Source organism: Lottia gigantea, assembly GCF_000327385.1.
Source record: "Lottia gigantea unplaced genomic scaffold LOTGIsca_29, whole genome shotgun sequence".
In the NCBI taxonomy this organism is placed as follows: Eukaryota; Metazoa; Mollusca; class Gastropoda; family Lottiidae; genus Lottia; species Lottia gigantea.
In genome coordinates, this window is record NW_008708943.1 from 2067617 (window position 1) to 2093762 (window position 26146).

A 26146-nucleotide genomic window follows, 5' to 3' on the forward strand; every position below is an offset into this window, starting at 1 on the left:
TCATTGCATTGATCTTTATTTGTGATCTACATATCAAAAATACTTCCGAGAGAAAATACAAGACGTTTTAGTTTCAGCAAAAGTACAAAATTAAATAAGGAATACGAATACAGTCAGGATGCAATTAAATGACTTTTGACAGTCAATTATAGCTTGAGAATGTCGTTGGAAATCTGTTTCCAGCAGGCACGTAACCTGGAAAACAGGTAAATATTATAAAAAGCGTACCATAGCCCCTGTCCTCTATCTGTTAGAGCCACTAACCAGACTTCTTATGCCATATGATGACAAGTTGGTGGACGCAATCAATAACATTAAAATAAATATCTTGACGTTTCGATTAGTGTTTTTTATGCAAGTTACTATCTTATCATCCATGATCTGTCTAGATTCTTCGTAAAATCGTGTTTTAGGAATAGCGACCAAATAACAGAAAAGAAGATATTTTAACAAGACCTTAAAGGTCTCGAAGTTTAGAAGTAGGAGGTTCAAGATAGACTATTATTCTTTATAGAATTAATAACCATGTCTCTGACTAGATTGTTCCGTTGCAAAAAACGTATCAATAATGCCTACATCACAACCTTAACAATATTCTTGTATTAAAGTTATAGATGTTGGGTTGATTTAAGCTTTAAATATATGTGTATTGTATTCAGAACCACTAAAAATGTACGAAAATCAAATAATTTCTTCAAATAGACCTCAAACAAGAAATTTAACTTTTTATTCATTACGTTTACATGCTTATCTTCTCTCTGAAACAAGTGCAATTTTAAGTACCATCCTTTTCAAATACAATCTTTTAATTAACTAAAATTTATATTCCTACTTCTGGGACATAAGATCAATAATCAGCTTCATCAAGGACCCTTCCTTACTACCATGCGTCCAATCAGTGGGTCCTGGTTTTGTGATTTTTTGTTCAAGGACTTTATCCAGTCGAACTCTCAGGTCCTTCACCAGGTTGGCAACATCTGGTTTAGCCTTAAATATAATCCAACCATCCACTGATACACAATCACCAGCATCCTGGAGCAGGTTGATCTCTCCACCAAACAGTAATAATGGGTAGGGGGAGATCGTGGTACAATCGTATATATAGATGTCTGAGGTTCTCATCTTTTTGTGGAAAATGACCCATTTCTCATCAAAGAATTGGGAATAAGCATTCACTGACGATGGATGCATGGCTGCCTTTTGACCATGCTTGAGGTTCAGTTTAACAGTCTTGAATTTAGATTTGGGTATTTTTCCAATCATTGCCACATTCGGATACAGACCAGCACAAATAATGGCTTTCACAAGACTCAAATTATCGGAGTTCATATTGGCTTCACGATGTTTTGGATTGCTACTGCTTGTGAATCCTACTTCTTGAAGCAAGGTGGCTAGCTGTCCCTTCATGTCCTTCAGCAATTTCAGAGTGTTAAATGACAGAAAGTTCAGATGACAAAACTGTCTTTCCCTTCCTTGATTCCTTGCTATTTCCCATTGATTCAAGGCATTGATCAGAAGAATGTGGTCACTCTCACTATCTTCGGACAAATCAAGCCTGGCCTGGTCGGCCTCCTTTTCTTTTCCCAAAGGTGTCAGGAAAGCAGTTTTAAAGCCAAGACTAGCAGCGATAGTTAATATTGGATCCAGACATCCAAACATGGCACCGAATAAGATCATTTTACCAATATGTGGATCAACAGGCATCCTTGCTAAGTGGTGTCCTAGGGGTAATAATTCTTCATTGTGGTCCAAAGCATGCAGGTCTTGTAAAGTTGAAATAGCATGGTTTAAGGCAGCTATTGACGGCGGTTCCATGGCTTTACTGATAAAAGGAATAATATTTCCAAGCTTTAAGATTTTAATCTGAAGACAGAGTTCCTCAAGACGAGTCCGTAATATTTCTGGCGGGAAGAAATCCAACATATGGCTGCTCTCTTCACTTGTGTACAGCCTATAACACACGCCTGGTTGCACTCTTCCTGCTCGACCACGACGCTGCTTCGCGTTAGCTTGAGATGTCTGCTTTGATTCTAGGGTACTTAAGTTTTTGTCGTGCTCAAAGTCCTTCAGTTTAATTTTACCAGCGTCAATAACATATACTATGTCATCAATTGTGATACTTGTTTCTGCTATGTTGGTTGCTATGACAATCTTACGAACGCCTGGTGGAGGTCGGTCAAAAACTTCCTGCTGACTGGCTGTAGGCATCAATGAATGAAGAGGGATTATTCGGAATCCACCACCAGAGAATTTCCTCTCATTCATCAAAAGTTTATTCAAGGAACTGATTTCCGACCAGCCAGGTACAAAAACCAAAATGGCTCCATCTGGTTTACTTTCACAAATATGATTAATCAAGTCATAAATCAAATTCAAATCCACCTTTTTATCATCTACAAGTTTCAAACTAGAAATTGTTCTGTTGGAATATTTTCCTCGTAAACTCTGAAGCCATTCCTCTCGTTCAATCTCTCTCCTGTACTCATTTTCTGCCTCCTGACCTTTTCGCCGAAATCTTGTGGGCTTGAAATAATTAGGTTTATTCTCAGCTTGGTATTGAATCATCTCCATTACATCCTCCAAATAAAACTCCTCAACAGGATATGTAAATCCAGGGATGTGCAGCATTGGGGATCCATTAAAATATTGGGAAAATAACTCAGCATTGAGTGTAGCACTCATGAGAACAACTTTCAAATCTGGTCTGTGAGGTAAAATATCTTTCAAAATAATCATGAGAAAGTCAGACTGTAAATCACGTTCATGAATTTCATCAATGATTATATGTGTAGCTCGATTAAGCATTGGATCTGATTCTAGAAATTTCAAAACACAACCAGTAGTGCAAAATAAGAGTGATCCACGAGGTCTAGGTAGTTTCTTTTCAAGTCGAATCATAAAGCCGACCTCATCACCATCTCCACATTTGACAACTCGTTCCTGAGCCACTCGTTGGGATACAGATATCGCACTAATTCTTCGGGGCTGTGTACAGATAACATGGCATTGTGAACCACGCCCCTGAGCTATCGCATTATCCAGAACAAATTGTGGAACTTGGGTTGTTTTTCCGCATCCAGTTTCACCACTGATGACTACAACCTGATTGGTTGAAATTGTCTGAATAATTTCATCCTTCATTTGATATGCGGGAAGCTTCTTGCGGAAATTCAACATTGAAATATATTTTTCGTTTGTCATCTTATCATCAAGATCTTGTTTATAAATTTGATCAAGTTTGGAAGATCTGTAATCTTCCTCAGGTTGAGAGCAATCACTTACGTCACATTTAGTCAAGTCAATGTAGTCTTCAGATTCAAGCTTAGAAACTTCCAAATATTCCTTGAATCCAGAAATTTCCAACTCTTCATCTGAGTCATTTTCATCTTCAAATCTGATATGTGTTGGATCAGATCTCGGGTCAGAAGATGATGATGAAGTAAAATTTGAGGCCGATGCTTGATGAGGATCTTCATCAAACCAATCACGACCATAACTTGTAGCTTGCTGATTCATTCCACCAGTTTGATGACTTTGATCTGACGGTTCATCATCCAGATCATTTAGAGCAGCTCGAATTTTCCTCTGCTCCTGAGCATTCACATGGACAACTGGTCTATCAAGTTTCTCTCTTTTGTCCTTTGCAGCTTGACTTTTTCTTGCATACCACATTCCTATTTCCCTTCCTTTTAATCCTGGTGGGGGTCTTCCACCTCTACCACGCCCACTTTTCCCACGAAATGAGTCCCCACTGTCTTCATATCTATCACCAGGAGAATGATCTCTGCCATTATTATAACCTCTCCCGTCATCATTATCTCTTCTACCACCATCTCCATAGTAACGACCTCTTCCACCACGGCCTCTGTACCCTTGACCTCTATGATGTCTGTAGCCTGACATTGTGCCTATTCCTGAAAGTAAAAAAGTCAAAAGGTGACATCTGAAATTCTAGAATGTAATGTAATGCCGTATCACTCTGTGTTCATATTTAATATAAGAAATAAACTTAGTAAGTATTCAATTCTATGATCTTTCGTCGCCGTCAGGAAAAATCATTTCACCTTGACGACGAAAGCTATATAGTCCCTCTTAAAGGGACAGATTTGCCATTTTCAATTTCAGGGCATGAGATGGGTTTTGAATGTATATTGTTTTGAGAATTGAGAACGCATCAAAATCGCATAATTTTAATATTCAAACGCAGATAATTCAGATGACACATGGATTGAGTGAGCTGTGAACAATATTAGGCCTACTGATTAGCTTAGCTCAAAATTTACTGTTTTACTGAGACTCAAGTAGCCTTTCCGGTACAATTGGCTAAACGGATGGCGAACCTGTCCCTTTAAATGTGTCTTCTTCCTTTTATTTAAAAAGTGAAATATAAGCTTAGTTAACAGTAAATTAGGCCTCTTTCATGTACCGGTACCCTACTTGAAACTAAAGCTTAAACTTAATTAAGCCTCAAGCCTCACACCAGTAGGCCAAAAAATACAAAACCTACAGAAATACAGAACATAAAGACATTCACTCAAAAAAGCTTTTATGTAAAGAATCTGATTTCAATAATGCTAATTCAGTTATTCCAGACAAATTCCAATTCAGCAACAAAAGTTTTTCTATGAAATTCTGTATGCCAACATCGTGACTTACTCAAAACCTTCAAAACAAAAACCCATCGGAGCGACATAGCCAAGCGTGCTGTTTTGATCATTGCCTACCTGCTTGAAAAAAACGTGAACAAGTATTATTTGATTTACATAATAATAGGTTACAAAATAATGCAGAATTCATTAATAATTTTACTTAAAAGCACATTGAAATTCCATTCAACGGTCCAATTCTTTTAGAAGTATTCGACTGAACACGTGAGTTTCTATCGAAGTCTCTGATTGGTTCGTGGAAATAAACTGACGAATCAAATAAATTGTTCTATACGCACTCATCAAGGGACGGAACTCTTCAAACTGCAAGTAAAGCAGTGAGGTTTGTTTTGATTCATTTACTTCTGACAGAACCAAGGGTAGCTGAATAATTTAGTACGCGAAAAATTATGTTTTTAGACCCCAAATCTGTGCTTTGAAGCTCTGGTTTCCTTTTCCCTTAGTAATTCATATTGCTTTGACAGCTTTGTTAACGGAAGTTCTTATTAACTTCACTCGATTTAGCTCGATTCAAATTGATGACGATAGTATTTTGTTAAGAGAGCTAAATTTCATAGAATAGAATAGATATAATTTTCAAGTTTATACCAATTGTCTTAGAATGTCTTACGTTTTAAATAGATACCAGAAAGTTCATGTAAGAATTAAAAATTCCCAACTGTAAAATCATGTTTACAAATGATAACTTTTCTAGTGGTTGACATTTTCATCAATCCAGAACTCTTAGTAGTAATTTGTAATTGATATTTCAATTCATGTGGAAATGATTTCCAAAATTTAAGTCAGAAAACAGAGAAGTCAGAGAGTAAATTTACATTGGTCAGAATTAGGTCCAATATACAAGGACACGCTGTCTAGCCTTCAGTCACTGAAGTGATTGTGGTGTAATAGATCTAAGCTTATACCAGTATTTTATTAGGTTAAACACATTTTTTAAGCTTACAGGACGATGTAAAAAAACTTTGGAACCCAACATGAATCACATGAATCATTCTTTCATTGAAACAAAACAATCTGTATAGACCTACCTGTAACTTTTCCTTGTTAGAAATTTACACCATAGTTCAATTGTAAACATTGCTTTTGATAAACAACTAGATTGACTTCACTGTTAGTTGACGACCTGACTTAAAAGGTCATGGGGGGCACAAGCTATTGAAGTAATGGACAATAAAAACTAACAACATTCTTGCTATCCTACATAAGCATTATATTTCAATTAAAGTTTCATTGTTGTGTGTGTCTTCGTTCTTGAAAGTATTCATTATATATTTCAGTGTCTCTATTTGTGCTGTAATTTGAACTATATTATGAACTATGTCATTCTATGTTGCAAGTTTGATAGCAATATACATGGTTTCTGATGATGGTTTCTGGTGCTACTGTACATCACAGTCCAGCTAATGTAAGGATGAAATACAAGTAATCTGAATCTAAAGGTAAATTTTAACTATCATCTCAGGTGGGGTTTAAAAGGAGCACCATCAGATAAATAATTTACTATCTATATAAATGGATTATATATATATACCAGTGTTCTAACGGAAGTGCGTTTAAGGTTACTATTCAAAGTTATTCAGATAGTTAATTTGGAGGCAGCATGGCCTACCAAAATTTAGACTGGCACAGCTTTAGCCCCCGACCCCATTTCAATTTCAAATCACATTACATATGAATAGATTTGCCTGTGAGACCCCCATGATAATTCAGTGGCCCCTACACAGACCCCCTACCCAATGATTCGCATAAACCCAATTGTAAGTGTTTTAGCACAAATGTTCAATAGTATTGGTCAAAGGACTTTGGAATTTGGGTTTATTAAAGACAAACCTGATTTAAGATTTTCATTCTGTGGCAAAGTAATACCTATGATTTTGTATCGATTGTTAAGATGAATGATTATTGAGTATGGTATATATATCTTCAAGAAAATCCTTGAACTTTGTATTAGAATCTGGATTGATCTATTTATTCTTTTTTCTAGATATTCGTCAGATAAGAGCTCCAGAATTATGTCTGGGGACGAGAATAATATTTTAGATGAACATCGAACACATCAATATGTTTATCAAAACTACAATCTATATTCCTCCATCTTGGAACATTTTAATCAGTGTCGCAGTCGGAACCTTTATACAGATGTCAGGATTAAAGTCCAGGATCAAATTTTCCATTGTCATAAAATTCTTCTGGATGCTTCCTGTCCCTATTTCAAATCGTCATTTTCTTTCTCGGAACATAAAGAAGAGCCAAATAATTTGATAGAAATAGGAGATTTCAGTGCTGTTGCTTTTAATGAATTATTGAATTATATTTATACAGCTCAGTTAACCATAACTGCTGATACGGTAGTAGAAATATTACAGTGTGCTGATTTTCTGGGTTTTAGAAGTATTGTTAAATCATGTAGCGGGTTTTTATTGCAACATATCAACAGTGAAAATTGCCTTAAAGCCTTTCAAATGGCCGATTGTTATTCTTTACATCATTTAGCAGAGCAGACGTGGAATTTCATTTTGGAAAATTTTGATGCCGTCTCCCAGTCAGAAGATTTCTGTGAAATTACGTATGCATGTTTATTGAAAATATTATCTAGTGACTTTCTCAAAGTTTTTCTTGAGATTGACTTATTGTCTGTTATTGATAAATGGGTATCATATCATTCTGAACGTAAAAAGCACCTGCAAGATCTGATCAAATGTGTGCGCATAGAACACTCAACCTTATCATCTTTGGATCATAAGATTCTGTCAAGTGTGGAATTTGAAAAGGATGTGAAAATAAAGCCACGATTGAATAAAGTGATAGTACTGGTTAGCCGTGATACAAATCCTCTCCATCCACGTAATAGTGTTAAATCTGATATTATCTGGTATAATCAAGACTACAAATGTTGGGATACTCTAACAAGTTTTCCTTTTGATCATCGACAGTTATATGGAGTTGCTGTTGTCAATAACAACATATATATCACAGGTGGCGTAGGCAATGAAGTGCCTCTGTTCGATACTAATAAAATTGTCTACAATGAATGCTGGGAATTTAACGTCAAATTATCCAAATGGAAAGAAATATTTCCTATGAATTTTGCAAGGTTTAATCACGCTACCAGTGGATTTCTTAACTCAGTTTTTGTTGTCGGGGGTAGAGGTCAGGTTGGGTCATGTTTGCGTGGTGACTGTGAATCATATGACCTTGAAACTCAACAGTGGACTCGATTGACCTCTATTCGTGGAGTTGATGGTGTAGGAAATTCAGCATTAGTTCCTTTAGATGGACGTCTGTTTCTATTGGGTGGAATGTACAGTCAAAAAAAGCCAAATAAGGAAGTAAGAATTAATAATTATGAAGATGCTCAATATTATGATCCTGAAGATAACTCTTGGCATGAGTTATCTGCCCTGAGTAGACACATACAAAGCGAAAATTTACGTGTGACAGGTGTAGACTGTTTGGCAGTTAATGGCTTCCTGATTTGTATTGACGACAATCGAGGAAAGTATATAAAAATTTACAACCCGGTAACCAAGACATTATCCAGTCTAATCCAATGTCATGGTTACCATCGTTTTGCTGGATCAACAGTGATTGATAATAAACTAGTATGTACAGGCGGTTTGGAAGTTCCCTTTCAGTCACATGACATGGTTCATTATTTTGACCTGAGCAAGCCTGAAGAAGGGTGGAGTATGATGCCTCCGTTACGAGTATCCATGTCCAATCATGCCTGTGTTACTGTTCATAAACCTGAATGATTATCACGTTCAAATTCTGTTCCTTTGGTTACCCATTTGGTGAAGTAACTCAAATAAATATAACTGTAGGCCCTACTTGTTACGAGTTACTTGGCCTACTATTTTGAGCTGTGTTTTCATCAGATTCTTTGAAAGAGATTGGCAATGAAATCATCAATATTGGTATGTGTATCACATGATGCACCAACTCTTACTATTTTAAGAGCACATGTCCTATTAGTTCAAAACATCTGTCTCTATCCCAGCCTCTGATAGCTATTTTGACAGTTATTGACTGGAAAAGACCGCCAATACTAACTGTCAAAATAGCTGTCAACTGCTGGAATGGAGGAAGATGTTTCGGCCTATATGTCCCGTTTGCTCTATTTTAGCATGTTATGGCTCAATCAGTCCCTCCTATAATAAAGATTACCTGAAATCCATTACAGTTTACTATTAAAATTACACATATTGACAGTACTCCAGTTATAGTCCAGGTATGGTGATCATATAGCCTCTTCAATTTTTAAATGGCAACTAAAATAATTATTGTGCCTTTTGTTAATACTGGATTTATGATTGATAATTGAAATATGTAATTGAAAAAAACATTCCAGGGAACAAAGTAGATTTTATAATTACATAGCAGATGTTACTCAAAACTTTCTTAGCATATTAAATTTTACATATCAGTTTCATTTCATTGTATATTTTTAGTTATTCAAAATTATTTATTGACCAAAGTATATTGCCATTAGACTGTCAGGATTTGTTGTTTTAAGCAGTAGATTAGAAATATAATGTGGTACAATAATCCAGGGTTTTCTTTAAGAATTTATTTTGTTATAATCCTGTGGCATTTAGGGATAGAGATCCCATTAAATAACAGTTTTATGTTATACTACTCCTTGGTTTTATTGTTTACCTGGCGATTTAACAATCTACATTGCCATCATCAGGTGAAAATAACCATAAAATTTTGTTCCTTTATTTGATATTTTGTTATAATGTCAGACTGAAGTTCATTTATTATCATCCATTATCGTTTTGATTTAGCCTTTATGTTCTGAAACTATATATTATGTATTCTGCTTGTATCAATAAAATATTCCAGCAGGGCTGGGCTAGTCATTTTGATAAGGGATTTACCTATTTTTGTGGCTGTCTTTTTTGACACATTGTTTATTTATTTGTTTCTTTATTCCAATAATATTGAAGGTAATTCCAGGGATTTTGTATTATTTATTTATTGCCACAATTTTTATTTTGAATTTTTAAGTTTTGTTTGATAGTTATTTAATGGAAGTTTGTCTTTGACCTTTCCGATGTATTAAATTTTTTGAGGCATTTCCCTCTATATTAGTATATGTGGATATCAGATGCTGTACTTCTAATTATCAGGTATTAAAAAATGTGCGAATGAAAAATTATTAAGGAGAAAATGCTCCAAAGGTAAAATATTATAAGAATAATTGCAAACAATAATTAGAGTTATTGTAATTTAATCGTGCTTGGAAATTGAAAAGTGAAAGTCCTATATCATGGTTGTGACCATTTAAATAAGAGCAAATTATATTGCTGCAAATCCTCTTTTTATCATGTATCTAAAAGTATGTATCTGGGCAGTGCTTAAACTCTGTTAAAAATATGATAGAAAGAATTTAGTTACTATGTAAAAGATATAAATGAAAAAATCCTAATATTAACAAATATATCATTATTTATTGAAACAGTGTTTTTATTTTAACATATATATATAAATAGTTGAGAAGATTTAATTTCTCAACTATACATCATATACTTAGGGCCATATGCAGCGCTCGTACTTTACCTAAACTTTGACTAAAGTTAGACTTAAGTCGAACTTTAGCTATGCACCGGTCAATCTTTACGAAAGTCATGCTTAAATTTGACTATCAAGTGTAGAAAATAAAAGCCTTAATCCTAACTTTGTAAAGTTCAACTTTAGTCAAGGAAAGAGCGCTGCATACAGCCCTAAGTTTTGTTTATATTTACCAAAACTATAAACCTTTAATATGCTCACTTTACAAGTCAATCACATACTGTTGGTGTATAAAAGATGGATTCCTGTCCAAGAACATCTGCAAAAATTCATAATGCTCAGTTCACACCAACGGCGCTTTGATGGCGCTTTAAAGCGGCATTCAAAGCGGTACCAAAGCGTAACAAAGCTCGACTAAAGCGCCAGGGTCGTAATAGATCGTTGGAAAGCTTTGAGCAAAGCTGGATATTCGGCAAGAGCGCCAAAATTTTTTAAACTGTTTAATAATTTTGGGCGCTCTGTCAAGAATTGATTAAAGCGTCGAGAACGTATCAAAGCTTAACAAAGCGTAACAAAGTTCAGCAAAGCTTGACTCAAAGCTTAGGAAAGCTTAACAGATCTTTATTCAAAGCTGGGACCCCAGTCTTCACGATCTGTCACCACTTGATCAAAAGTGGCATGAAATCGGCGATCTCGAAATTTTCCAATGCATTACAGAGCTTAACTAAGCACAACAGAGCTTGATAATCGTATCAGAGCGTGATTAAAAGCATCAAAGCTTAATAAAGCTTATCAAAGCGTGATTTATAGCGTAACAAGGCCTGATCAAATTGGGAAATAATTCGTCCCCAAATCGTAACCAATTCGTATCAGAGCTTATCAGAGCGTAACATTACTTAGGAGATCGTGATATTTTTTGAAAAGTAAAAAAAAATGATGGCGCTTTGCTTGCCGATTTAAAGCGCGGCATTCGCTGTTGGTGTGAACTAGGCATAAGGAAACTTTGTACGTCCACAATTGACTGGAATAATTTGCTTTGAGCCACTCTGTTAATTAGTTTGTATTTATTGATTACCCTAAGTTGATAGGGGCGTTATAGTTTTGAGAAAACTGGTGCCTTTTTATCCATTCCTGCCACCATAGCCTTCATCAAATCTTCTGACTGTAACATATTCTGGTTCCATGTTACCTGCAAAGACATAATACCATCAATCAACCACATATTTGTAATAATGATAATGGTTACACTTCATAAACTGGTTATGTTTTGTACCATACGTGGGCAAACCACTTGTTATACTTTATTCGTATTGCATGTGCACTTCACTTCAATAACATAGCTTGACTAGCGAGGTTTGGTTATGATGTCTGTCCATCCTTAAAATAATGAACTCTATTATGTAGTAAATATACTACAATATTGAAGTATGGGTATGAAACCAGAATGGTGTAAAAATAGAATCTTGGAATATTTAATCATGGAATACAAGGCCCACCCACTGACCAGAAGCTATTCCGAATTTTATCCCAGGGTCATTCCGTGTCAAATCACCCAAAAAAAGGGGGTTTACCTCATTGGGTGATTTGACATGGAATGATCCTCAACCCCATTTCTTATTAAGAAAAATTGTAATCAGTAGTTACCATTTGATCCAGTCCCTCACTGACACCATGATCTCTAGCATAGACTAAACACACTTTAGTACCCTGTACAGCTATAGGACTTTTACTGGCTATTAAACTAGCTGTATCTAATGCACCTTGTATCATTGTTTCTTTATTCTCAAATATTCTCCTGAAATTCAAAATAATACTTATAAACAGGCACAGTAATTAAGGTTTTTGGTAGACCAGTATTTATATTTTTTGGTTGGTTCATTCAAGTAAATTAAATAACCATATTACGTCCTCCAAATATTAATTGTTTTGGAAAAAAACAATAATTGCATCAACCAACATCAAATCTTTCATCCTTACAACTCAACACTCAATAATTGAATTTTCTGAAATGTATTGATTGAAAGAACTCAAACCGGTTTTAAAAATCTTATGCTTTTTGGTGTTAATACTGAAAGAGAGTTTCCTACCCTATGAGTCCAATCTGTTTGGCTTCATCAGCAAAGAATTTTCTGGCTGTATAGGCCAGTTCTCTAGCGATACTGTCATTTCCTATTATTTTAGGTAATCTTTGTAATGTACCAACATCAGCTGCTAGACCAATATCTACTTCCTGTTAATCAATATGAAATTGTTATCAAATCTAGAGTTAAAAGATATATCGGGTGGCCACGAAAAACTATAACACTTTTCAATTTAGGACAATAATTTGACCTAAAATTGACATAGATAAAAAAACATCTTTGTACTTTGTAATAAGACAAATAACACTACATCTTTCACAAAATTGAAACTCGGTTGAACAACTTTGAAATACCAGCAACTTTCAAATTCCTTGCCAAAGCATAAAACAGAGTTCAACATATCCATAAGATAATCTTTTAATGGCATTTAGTAAAGGTGTTGGAAATAATAAAACAATTCTTATGGATTACAATTACTAACTTTATTTGAGCTGGTCTTTATCAAGATATCACAATCTTTTTATCTACTAAACTTGAAGATAATGTTTTGGCTAAGTGTTTTTGCAAATAATTTCACCTTCAAAAATTAATTCAAACCAAATCAAATACAAAGCTGAATCACCAGACAGACTGGCATACACTACAAATTAAAATATACAATTTTGTACTCACCTTGACACAGAACCATGCATCTGATGAAGAATATCTCATATCACAGGCTGCTATTAAATCAATACCTCCACCAACACAGGCACTGTGTACACAGGCTATTACTGGTTTCGGACACTGGAACATTAAATGAATATCAGACAAATTGCTGATAAAGGAATCTGAGAAATGATTGAATCAAGTCTTTTAGATAGGACGAGAAAGAGAACTTGAGAAGGTTCTGCAAATTAATGAAATTCAAGCATAAATGGCAGACTAATTGTGCTGTCCATCATTCACATTGTATCATGTTGTCAGTCTAAAAGATACAGACCAGACTACATTTTATCTTGTATTTGACCAATTGATTGGATCAACAGTCATGGAATGTAGTGACTACTGTAAAACTTCAACAGCAATAGTCTTGGAAGTATGTTCTTATTCTAAGCTGACATAAACAAACCTTTTCAATAGCGGTAAAAGATTCCTGATAAGACCTGATAAGTTTTCTTAACTTCATGGCTTTTCTACCCACATCTAAATCAGACTGCATGAAGGCATTGTCCATATCCATCAAATCCAAACCTACAGATGAAGAAATACAACTTCTTGTTTAAAAGGGCATGGAAATTCCTGATGTGAAAGTAAAGTTTCTAAATCAATTTCAAACTCATATAAAATAGCTATGCAACATGATTATAATCTAAACTGAGAACTGGCTAGTAGGATACATTGCAAGATTCAATCATCAGCACTTTGCACTCAATGAATTCCTTATATGTGTTGTTATTTAAACAAGGCTTTGTTGAAAACAGCAGAACACTGAGGAAGAAATTTAATCCAATCCCATGGTGTTTGACTAAGAAAATGTATTTTACCTACCAGCTGTAAATATTTTACCAGAGCCAGTAAATATAACAGCGCGACAATCACTGTCATCTGATATCTGATTAAAACATTCTACCATTTCTCTTAAAATAAATACCATTATCTTTAATATTTCATCAAATAAGAACAAATTGCAATCAAAATAAGTTCGACAATTTGTAATGATCAGTGATCAACTCATTATCAAAGGATACTATTAGTTTATTTTGATGCAAACACTGCAATTTTTTATCAAGTTTTAAACATTACCAACCCCAGTGGCTTGTAACTTCAATGCAAGTTCATACTCTCAGTATAAATTGTTATTGCTTTTTTAAACTGATCACAGCTGTATTCCAAGAATGCACTAAAATCAAAATATTAAACCAAAATCCAAATTGATTGTCTCATATTACATGTATGAATATTTACCTCCAGAAAGCTTGATTCATGGCATTACGTTTTTCAGGCCGGTTGATCTCTACTTGTAACACAAATTCTCGCGGTTGTGTAACTTTCAACGTTTCAAAATTATAGGTGGATGTTGCAGTACTACACATTCTGGATGTCATTTTTAAAACTGATGGTTTCGTGAGACCTTGAAAATCAAATTAAGTATAAAGCATGTATCTTTTGTGTCATATGCTCAGATTAAGATGAGTGACAGACTACAGACAGACAACACTTACCGGTACTGTTGTAATGTTGAAGTGCGCCTTTGTCAGTAGATTTTAATATTAAATTTCCACTGAACAATGTTGAGTAGTCAAATTTTCAGGGACAAATTAATCAAGGCCAGTTTTGATGACATTAATTAACTTTCCAAATTTAGGTACTTTAACTTAGATTCAACACACTTAGATAATAAATATGATTCTTTGAAAGAACGTTCATGTCATAAATGTTTTGGACTTTGAACCTGTTGAAATTTGATTTTGTACCTTGCAGAAACCCTTATCAAGTTGCTTGTCAAACATGAAATGTTTGAATGAATTTCTCCGTCAAAAGTTATTGTATTCGATGCAAATAAGCTGTTGAACAATTCTCACACGAAAGTAAATGAAAAATGGATAGTGAAAAGGCAATTTTACCTTTTAGAATTCCAGCAACTTTGGTGGTGAACATTCTTGTTTGTTTACACCAGCAGACAAGTTGTGATAAAGAGTTATCTTTTCCTGATTTATTGTCACGATACTTCTGATTGGTTGTTCTATTTTTAACATCCAATACAGAAGCTGATTACACAACTCAATTTATTGGGTAAAAGGTCAAATTTCTACTTTCATTTTAGGAGGTACGCAGAAAAGTTCAGTTACACAGATGACTTTAGATTACATCATCAGTGACAAAATCTCACTTATTAATTCTCATTTTTGCCAATAAAATAAGTAGGCTATGTAAATTTTTCATGGATCAGATGTTCTTGTTAGAAATCGTGAATTCTTGCATTTTGGTAACAATTTTTCCTTGCTTTTTGGCAACATGAAACCCCTTTGAAAGACTAATATCATGATTATGTTCTTCTGGTCAATTTTCAATTGGGCATACAGCGGGCAAACCAACTGGTAAAAATCAATTTTTTTTTTATCAAAATAAAGACTTCAGGTATTTAAGTATATTTAATTTTATTGAGGTGAAAATGGTTTATATACAAGTTTCTATGTACTGAAAATACCATGACAACACTATTTATAGCATTAGAATATTAAACTAAGTCAGTGTCTGGTAACTATGGCAACTGGTTCTAGGACAACACATCAGCAATAGGCTGTAGCCTTATTATCATTATTATTGATAATAATTAAAATGCTGAATTCCTCAACAATGATTCATGTCACTGAAGATTCTGTTACCAAGGCAACTTTTGCCATAGTTACCAGACAATAATATATACCACAAATAAACAAAAATAAAAAACAAACAACAAGTAATTGATGCTTGGCACACAGAGATCTTGAAACAACATATATGGTTGGGTATTTTCAAATTAGAAATAACATCTTAAAATAAGAAACAAGCCAAGCTTCGCACACAGAAAACTTATAAATATCATCTTGTCCATTTACTGCTGTATCAATTTAGTAATTAGTATTACCGTATATTACATAATAATCTTGAGATTATTTTGTTATAAATTTTTTTCTCAAATGAAAGTATAAAATCAAATAGTTTTTGGCTTTAGTAAAGTAACAAGATAGTGTACATTCTAGAGCTAATGATATCTTGAGGTGTATCTTGAACATTTACAGTTTCTATTTGTACTTTTCAGATTCAGACATGTAGGGTAGAAAACCTCTTGAGAATTGGTCATAGTGCTAGTAAACACTAATCCTTACAATTCTGATAAACAGACAATAGTAATATAAGATAATGAACTCTCCAAAATAAGATGATTATATGATAATATGCAATATAATGAACACACTGTATAAATTACACGATAAAATCTATCTTTTTATACATTAAGGCTGGATCTATGCTGAACTTGATAAGAAATTTGAATACTGGAATATTTAGACTCTCTTTTGAATTTTTCTGCTTTATTTGTGCATACCTATGATAGGATTGCCAAATTTCAAACAATTTCAAAAATGCCTTTGTTTTCATCTTTTAGAAGATGTTCATCATGTTCAGTAAGACCCAGTGTTATTCTATTCACATACAAACCATTCTACTGATTGGATTCAGATTTTAACTTTCTAAACAGAAGCTTAAGTAGGCTCAAATATTTATATCTTTCCTTCACAGTTCGAACCATTTGAATGTGAATATATTGATGAGATATATAATGTTAGTAAACAAAGATAAGATAAGATAAGATGCAGGAAATATAATAAACTTGAAAACCGACGATCTGCAAAAATACCGAAATATAATTGATATCTCATAAATTATAGGACCTCAAGTTCTGCAATGATGTAATTTATGCAAATTAAGTCATTCATTCATTTAATGACATTAAAAGTCAGAAATTTGAAAAAAGAAACAGAATTAATGTAATAATTTATAAAAGTTTGAAGAAAAATTGAAAAAATAGAATGGAAGAAGAGGAAAATTGTAAAAGTTTAGTATACAATTAATTCAATAAAATAGAAGATAAAATAGAATAAAAAATGGCTCCTGGCCAAATTGATAATAACATCAAGAAATTTAATATTTGCTGGACCAATTCAAAATGGATATTTTCCTTTTTACAATTATAGTTTCAAAAGTTTAGTTTTCAAAAAAACTTGCAGCATAAGATTTAATAAACCATAGATCTAATTCTGTTTTTCCATTGAACACGAAAATGTGATAGTTTACATAATGACTTGCTAATTAGCATATATATTATGAGAATTATTGACTGCAACGTTTTAATTTTGCAATAGTATTCTTTGATCAATTTTCATGGATTGCCTTCAATGAAAAAGAAAATCTTTTACAAGTTGCCAAATTTTAATTTCATTGAGACCTGTTTCTCATAGCACCTTTTCACCACTTGCATTAAAACTTCAGCAGATATTTAGCGAGTAAAAAATATCAAGGAATCAAATCACAAATTTGTAAAAAAGTAATGAAAAATATAAAATATTAGCACAAAGATGTTGAGACGTGTTAAGAAGCACTTAATTAGAATGGAAATTCTTTAACTTGATTGGATGATTGCTTCACAAATAACCAATTAAAAACCTTAAATCCAAATCTGATTGCTTTTTAGAAAATTTTGGATTTCTTGTGCAGCACTAGTAGAAAAGTTTAAATCTATGACATGGTTTACAGTTGGGTGAAAATTAAATGAATAACCAATGAATATCTTGTTTGTATTGTAATTTTCAAAATAAATTTCTTGATCAAAAACGTGATGCATTAAAATGACGCCCTGCCTTGCTAATATCTCCCAGCACAAAAATTATTGTATTAGTGTCAAACTAAACAGGTTTTAGAAGTAAGTGGGACATTTCTGAAGACCATACTGTTATCAAATCGTGACAGAAAATAAATTCTGCTGAGAATAGCCTATAGCCTATGTATTAAATGTATATAATAATTATGATTTAAATGGTAATATTAATAATCAACAGTTGAGTAGCATTGTATCTACATTTTATTGCTATTGGGTGAAAAATTGATGAAATTTGAATTTATGTACAAGATTTGAATAGATGATTGCCCTTGTTTATATAATATCTGGTATTTTATCACAATAATAATAAAAACTGAGAACAAGAGTGACTATAATTAATAATACACTGGTTCTTTATGACATGATTTGAATGAGCTTTTTAGATATTTGGGTGTCATATGAGTTTAATATTGATTAAATGACTTAAATTAATTGTATCAAGTTCTGATATATTTGAATTTTATTACAAACTCATTTCAGGGTCTGAATTTTCCTTAAGGTTAAGATTGATTGAAAATTAATATTTTGTGAAATTGAGGTACCCATTAAGTATTAAATATTTGACTCTAAAATTGGTTTTAATGAAAATATATGAATACACTAACAGTAACAAGGTATCTTTCTAACATTAAATACAAATAGTTACAGATTTGAAATTGCAAATCCCATGATGTATATATGTGGAAAAATTGCAAAAAACATTGCAATTGCAAAATCTAAGAAACATCTCTTCCCTAAATAATTTACAAAAAGTGAATAAAAAATCTTAATTACAATGAAAAGTGAATTACCATTTATTACAAAGATGTATGAAAACTTAGCTTAATTACACAAAAAATTTGAAAAATGAAACTAAGTATGTAAAAAATATGTTCATAATCTGCATAGCACTATCAGAATACATGAAAAAAATGTCTGTGTATTTTCTTGGTTTAAAATCATCTTGTTACGTAATAGGTCACAATTTTTGGAAGATTTTGTTCCAAGTAACAGTATTTGTGCTGTATTTCAGTGAGAAAATTTTGTCATCGCATTCACTCACATGATTTTCATGTGGATGTCATTAATAGGATTCTACACTATATTTGGGGTTGGAGGTCTATGTTCAGGTTGTGAAAAATATATCTAACACAAAATCAGAAAACTTGTGCGCAATATTTCCATTTTTCACATATTTCATTTTCAGGCCCTTCCTAACTCTTTGACTCACAAGAAACAGACCAGCTGTTAACATATTTCAACTCTACTCTGTGCATATTTCAGTTCATCCATTTTCTACAGCAACCTGCTCCACAACTACATGGTATTTTGTGGGATTCATCTTCAAAGTCAAATTTATAATCATAGGTTAACTGAAAAACAGAAATAATCATCATATATTCAATGAAATAATAAAAATAAACTGTAAACATAAAAAGGCCAACATAAGCCAAGATAATACAAAAAGTATATTATATGCTAAAATAAAAAGAAATTGAAGCTAAACAGGTCAGATTTTTAAAAATCATTACTACTTACACTATTGTGTACTGAACTGTTAGTCTGGATGTATACAAAAACAAGTAAGAACAATGCCAGATCTTATGCTGTTGAAATGTCCTTATCAAGGAATATAATCTAAGTATCGAACACACTAATCCAGGAGCCTATAAGGTAATCAAATATCATCTAATATACTTACTTCCTCTCCTTTACTCAGTCTTCTATTGGTAATAATAATAATTTTACTATCTTTCTCAAATGGTACCACCTCAGCTACACAGTTTGGAGCACAGGAGTGGTTGATGTATCGTGCTGGACCTCCAGACATAGTAGCATCAATTACATTATCATCATCAATACGGAACATATATATACCACGATTCTACAATATATAACAATAGTTTTATTTACAGTTCAATATAGCATAGAGATAGTACTATATCTATAGTCATACATATATATACCACGATTCTACAATATATAACAATAGTTTCATTTATAGTTCAATATAGCATAGAGATAGTACTATATCTATAGTCATACATATATATACCACGATTCTACAATATATAACAATAGTTTCATTTATAGTTCAATATATCATTGTATAGAATACAGATAGTACTATATCTATAGTCATACATATATCGTGGAGATTCTGGCACTGTTCAGTCAATCCAAGATTACAGTTATAGAATTCTATGTAATATTAGAGATAGGAGATTGTGAAGGTTGACAACTATTGACCACAAATCAATAAAATAAGACAATACACACCTACAAGAATACACAGGATAATTAGGGTTGAGAATTTATCCAAACAGAAAGTAATTCTTTCCAATAATATTACCTGTTCTTCGTATGTTTTTTCTCTTCTATTGGCCACCTCATTTCGTATCAAATCACCAATATATTCTATCACCATTGTATGTTTCTCTAGGTCTTTAGCAGCAAATAGACCCAGGCCCTACAAACATACAAATACATCTTTAAAATAAACCTTTAAAATTCAATTGATCCATATATCTTATATCAATTAAGTTAAGTTAATAGATTCAATGGCAGAATTTGATGCCATACAAGAGATCAACAAAGTATGATCATTATTTCGTTCTGAAATCTATCTTGGAAAACAGCCATGCAAACAATATATATCTGTCTAAAGTACCGGTATCCAAATAAATTTTACTAGATATTTCACAAGGATTTGAAACAAGCCTAAATGAATTATAAATTCTCACACAACTCTTGCAAAATTATTAGCTTTCTGAAAAATTACAGCTGTACTTACTTGAATTCTTGATCTACCTAAATTGACGTTAATTTTCCATTCTGTTTTTAGACGTCGATATTGTTGTGATTTAGAGTGAACAAATTGTTTCATATACGGAGAGTTAATATCTCCAGTTACACCAGTTACTGTTGATGGTAGAGATCGTGATGAACTGCTAGTTTGTAAAGCATGTGGTCTGGAATAGATACATCGTTCCATTATCTTCATGAAATTTGATCATGGTATTTGGTTTGGCAGATTGAATGACAATGCAGTATCCTACCAGCAGCAAGAAAGAACTTGGGAGTTTTATAAGTACCCAAGAAGCACAGTCATCTGTCTGCCAAGGCAAGAAAAGACACAAATTTCTGCTGCCACAGACTCTCATCTACTTAAAATATCTCAATGCTTAATGCATGAAGTTCTGTCAGAATTTGACTGGTTGGTGTAATCACAGGTAGCAATTAGCAGTCTTCCTAGACAATATAAAGTAAAATTACCTTCTGAAGTGTGTTCGTAATTTAGGTTCAGTTCGAGCAGCACCAGTAGGATTGATAGCTAATGGCATCTCTATCAATGGTGATCTTCCAAATTTAAAACTATAATCTTTTAATAAATCTGTTCCGGGAAGCTGCAAACACAAAAGAGAGTAATGGTTAACTTTTCCACATGACAACTCAAAAATCATATGTTCCTGTTCTGTGAATTTGCTTATTTTGATCTTATGATGTAGGTCTATTTGACAAGTTAACACCCATCAAATCAACTAACCTGATGGAGCCTGTGAAATATGTATGGGTTTTTGTTCTCTTGCCAAAAGATTTTGTCTAATTGATTTAAAGCTGCCTTATGACAGCAGTCAAAGAAATTTTGTGCCAAAAAGAACAGGACACTTTTTGCTGTTAGGCTGAGAGTTGTCATGCAGCCAACTGTATATCTTTATAAGTAGAAACAACATCTCCAATTGAAATCATTGCCTTAAAGAAAGCAACAAGAAACCAATAATATGAAAGATACTTACTGATTCCAATACTTTAACAATATTAGTTTCAGTTAAACCAAACATTTCTTCACCAGTCACAAATGATGGATACAACTTAACTAAATCATTTTCTCGTTTTATTTTCTCTATAGGTGTAAACACTTGCATCCAGGCATCTAAAAAATAAAACCATAAACATGGGTATTTTTGGTCATTCAAGAAATCAATGCAGATTTAGGATATTCAAAGTGACTATGCACACACATCGTAGAGAATTAAAAATAGTTGAGCAAAGACTATTGACATTGACTATACGAATTAGCAGTACTTAGGCCAATAAAATTATCAGGCACACTCATTTTGGTCTGGACAGTGACTATGCACACTAACAGTTGTTGAGCCAAAGATATCTGACAGTAACTATGCACACTAATATTTGTTCAAATATGAACTATCACTACCTTTTTGCATTTTAATGTCACATTTAAATCTTATGGATTTTGTAATTACTGACCTTTAGGATTAGAATCTTTAAAAACAAGATCTTTATAACCAGTCTCTGTAGCTTTGATGGCAAATTCAGGTTTTCCATCATTGTCTTGTATGAAGCATGTATAACGACAGCGTTTATACAGCTCTCGTGTACTCCAGTAGAATCGGCTTGTTCGGAATCCAACCTGCAAAGAAAGATCGTATAAAATTAAGAATGAAAGTTTGTAGACCAATGTTGTTCCTTTAATAGTATGTTTAAAAGCATTTTTCCTTTTAACCCTGTTGATGAGGTAAGAATACCTGTAATTTCTAGAAATATTTTATTATCGGCACTGCTCTCATTAGATGGTTCAATATCCAACAATAGAATCTCTAAACAAAATTCACAATGTAGAGTCTCTTTTCAAGTGCCTGTGGGCCACCAATGTGATAAAAGTTCCTGTCTCAATCAGTACTTACAGGATAAATATATTCTCTAGTATTAAAGTTATTGGTCTGTATTTGGTGTGGTAATAGCTGTCCAATACAATGTAAAGTGAGAGAACCAATACGTAGAATATGGTTGCCCTCTTCTTGATGTATCATACTAGCTATTTGTCTATCTTCATCCCTGTTTATATAGACACGTCTATTGACCACCAGTGATGACAGTTCATTCTCTACTGGTCCTTTTGGTAAGTGGTTACTACATAATATTGTCTGAAAAATGAATATGTAAAATTAAGACATCAACTTTAGTCTTGTAAGTCATGAATTCTCTGACAACAAGATGATATACTGAAATGGCTAGAAAGCAAACAGTATACAAAAATGAGTTCCAACGGAAATTTTATGGCTTCTATGGGAAGAGGTTGTCTAAAGTCCTATAAAATCTCCAAACCCTCTTATTGTCATTAGATACACTGAGTTTGTTTTATTATTCAAGCCTTATCAAGCATCATGAGAAGTTGTTTTGTAACAGTGTGAAAGATCCATACCTTATCTTGGAAGAACATACAGCCAGCATCCTGAGCACATGGTAGATGGAAAGAATTGGCACAACGTACTTTAAAACAACTTAACGTAGCACCAACTTTCTTACAGCGATGGCATTCCACAGTTAGCCCACGCTTATAAGCTATATCTACAGACATCAATGCTCCATTTAGAGTTTCATATACTTCACTGGACCACAGTGAACAGTTTAGATGTGCCCATTTATCAACATCTAAATTCAATAACCTACAATAACCAACAAATATTGATGGAATATATATTCTGTGAATAACTGGTATTCACTGATATAAAATTCTTCAGACAAGGTGTCTCAATAGAATCCAGACACAAAAATTCCAGGATTTAGTGTAATTAAGCCAGTTTTTGTATATCTTACATATTAGCAATACATGAAAATTAATAAACCTAAATATAAGTCAGTTAGAGTAGTGAAGTTTTACAAGCATTATTCAATATCATTTAACTTTACACAGTTGAATCTAATATGCTATGCATTATTCAGTAAATGCCTCGTTGAATTAGATATACTATGTGATATTGATATGATAGTAAATTACTCTACCTGCCAGGACCATTTGGTTTACCATCACCAACTAATGTACAGAAGGAACACACTCTGGTATCTTCAGGCATTGGATTAGGTTTATAGTATAGTTCTAATTTAGCCCATAACTAGGAATAAAGAAAATAATATCAGTCATTAATTAGTCCTTAATGTCAAAATTCATATTTTGTGGTCTAGATTAGTCCCTTCTAAACAAGAGTAACTTCCCTTCTAGTCAGGTGGAGTTGCTTACTCTTTCTGTCACGTGATGTTAAGGTGGAAGATGATGAATAAGTAAAGCATGGCTGAACTTTTTTAAACTTACCTCATTGATTTCTGATTTAGAGTGCTTCTTAACTTTGACTAAACTTTCAGAGATTTCAATATCCCAATATTTCCATCGTATATCTTTCCATTTCTTGACTACAGGCTACAAAAATTTCACATATGTTTATTTCAAAGATTGCAACTGAAACATCAGCCATCACATAACATATGATTAAATTCAAGGATAAATCATTTCACTACCAAGAAGTGTTTTATGTTTTTATTGATATTTGCTTGGAATGAAATCACACGTCTCTACTGCACACACCTTTCATTGTATTGCTCCAATGGACAGGCTGTTCTTCAATAAATGGCAATTGCATGCTGTTTTCGTTGAAAACAAAAATAGGAAAAAATAAGCAAAAGTAAAATATTTTCAGCATTTCATGAGGAATGAATAAACTGTGTAGCAGGGGTAGCATGGTTGTCTTTGAAAACAAAAATTTAGAGTAATAAGCAAAATGAAAATTATTTTCAGCATCAAAAAAGCAATAACAAAGAAATGAAACAAACCTTTGGAGGATCAGAAGTCATACTGCTCATTCTTTTTAACTTTCTACTCATCTTCTCTTCCTGTTTAAACTTTATCTGAGGACTGAGGGTATTAGGTGAGGGACTTTCTTTAGGAGCTACAAAGTTCGGTGTAAGTAATGGGGTGGTCGGCGTTGATGGGAGAGTATGATTGGCTGATGATGATCCACTAGGTGGCGTTGTTGTAATTGATAATGCTGACATGACATTACGTGGGGATGTTGTCGGTGTTGACTCCACGCTTTTATGCTCCACGATATTTCCACTTTCTTTGGTCTCCATGGCTTGTGCATGAGCTGACTGATGAGTTATAGAAAATTGCATGTAACAATTCATACTACAGAATGTCACATCATCTCCTTCAGATTCCTGGAATATATTAGAATAATCTTAGTGTGCACATCTTCAATGATATGACTTGATGATAATGAATGTATAAGAATGAAAATACATTTGTGAGAGGAATTATCAATAAGAATGAATGAATGAATGAGCAACATGGAACTAACAAATGAAATAGAGGAGCACATAAAATAAAAAACACAAATAACAAGAACAAATGTTAAACAATAAAATTAAATGAAGAATGATTTACTAAATTAACTATTAATCATGATTTGAAAATACATTCATAGAAATCAGGCATTAAAAAATCAAATTTTAACACAACCAAAAATGGTTGATTGAATTAACAGAAAGTTCAATGAATAAGTCATGATTAAACTAAGAAATCCATTGAATGAATGGCAATACTTATAGGCCTACTCTAAACTTTGAAAACCCTAAAATGAAATATCAAGAAAAAGATATTTTTGTACATAATCAAACTATTAAAACCATAGCAATCAATAAAATATATTTTGTCTGACTTCTTTCAAATTGAAGCACTTTATCATAACTGTAGACAAATGAATATAAGTACATTAAAAATGCAGTACATAATAAATTCTTTGGGCAATGTTGGTATTAAATATAGAATATCTTAAATAAAACAGTCCTGACCTGTTCCTCCTTGGTTAATACTGGTAGATCAGCTTTCTTCTTGATTATACCAGAACTTATAACTACCACATCACAATGACGACAGAATTTAGGTTTTGCTTTCACCAGGGAGTGGATGTTCAAAGCTTGTTCTTTATCTGTTCATGACAAAATAAAATTATTTAGACTTTAAACTGTGTTACATGCAATACATTTATAGTTTGTAGGCGTACATCAGTTTTTATGTCAAATTGCAAAAAAAAATTCATATGAATAAACTACTTACGAGTCATTTGTACTTTATAAGATTCTGGTGATGGTGTTCTTCTGACTTCATAAGTGGGTGGTATTGCAATCTGTAACAGATCTGCAATCCCTGCGATTACGCCACCTATGTCTTCTGCAGCAGATGCTGATAAGGTTAAGGTCACTGAAACCTGTTGGTCAGAATTAGGATCGGTGAATGGACTGACTAGACCAGATGTGATTGGTAACTTTTTGGTGATCATTTCATCCCCCTTCGTTACTGGAACCAATGCAAGATCTTTTTCCTTTAATTCGTTCTGACCGTCTGTGATCATCTTCACTTCTGCTTCCTCTTCCTCTTCTTCTTTCAATTTCACTCCTGGCTCAGATTTAATGGGGATTGGTTGAATTAAAGGTACGAAAGGAGAGATCTTGCCATCTTGAGAAGATTCAGCAGGCTCTATTGGACGTAATGCTGGGAAATCAACTGATTCTTGTTCACCAAATCCAAATTCAGGGGATGATGAAGAAATTACAGTATCAGGACTCTCGCTGAAATAAGAATAGTCTCAAAATAAAATAATATATTTCTAAACTTAATCATATATAAGTAGTGACAATCAGTC

The 26146-nt window shown here is 33.1% G+C and overlaps 4 protein-coding genes across 4 annotated transcripts; 1 reads left to right on the forward strand and 3 right to left on the reverse strand.

The window, feature by feature from the left end:
• Window positions 1–828: 828 nt before the first annotated feature.
• LOTGIDRAFT_161510 (hypothetical protein) lies at window positions 829–3903 on the reverse strand (the record flags this gene model as incomplete). Its single annotated transcript, XM_009056882.1, has 2 exons — window positions 829–1410; window positions 2383–3903. The coding sequence occupies 2 exons, from the start codon at window positions 3901–3903 to the stop codon at window positions 829–831; spliced, it is 2103 nt and encodes a 700-aa protein (XP_009055130.1).
• A 2854-nt stretch (window positions 3904–6757) lies between these two features.
• LOTGIDRAFT_73790 (hypothetical protein) lies at window positions 6758–8089 on the forward strand (the record flags this gene model as incomplete). Its single annotated transcript, XM_009056714.1, has 2 exons — window positions 6758–7811; window positions 7998–8089. Coding segments are annotated over 2 exons (1146 nt in total), but the record flags the coding sequence as incomplete, so codon positions are not given.
• Window positions 8090–10105: 2016 nt separating this feature from the next.
• LOTGIDRAFT_232526 (hypothetical protein) lies at window positions 10106–14925 on the reverse strand. Its single transcript, XM_009056883.1, has 8 exons — window positions 14872–14925; window positions 14213–14378; window positions 13796–13884; window positions 13377–13498; window positions 12938–13051; window positions 12272–12414; window positions 11829–11979; window positions 10106–11373 (listed from the first exon to the last, which is right to left on the reverse strand). The coding sequence occupies exons 1-8, from the start codon at window positions 14903–14905 to the stop codon at window positions 11278–11280; spliced, it is 915 nt and encodes a 304-aa protein (XP_009055131.1). The 5' UTR covers window positions 14906–14925; the 3' UTR covers window positions 10106–11277.
• Window positions 14926–18925: 4000 nt separating this feature from the next.
• On the reverse strand, window positions 18926–25391 carry LOTGIDRAFT_215812 (hypothetical protein; the record flags this gene model as incomplete). Its single annotated transcript, XM_009056884.1, has 13 exons — window positions 25287–25391; window positions 24272–24662; window positions 23761–23858; window positions 23454–23563; window positions 22873–23116; window positions 22355–22594; window positions 21918–22080; window positions 21443–21579; window positions 20922–21052; window positions 20440–20617; window positions 19999–20115; window positions 19348–19530; window positions 18926–19018 (listed from the first exon to the last, which is right to left on the reverse strand). Exons 2-13 carry the CDS (start codon window positions 24627–24629, stop codon window positions 18926–18928), a joined length of 2052 nt encoding a protein of 683 aa, XP_009055132.1. The 5' UTR covers window positions 24630–24662; window positions 25287–25391.
• Between the last annotated feature and the right edge of the window lie 755 nt (window positions 25392–26146).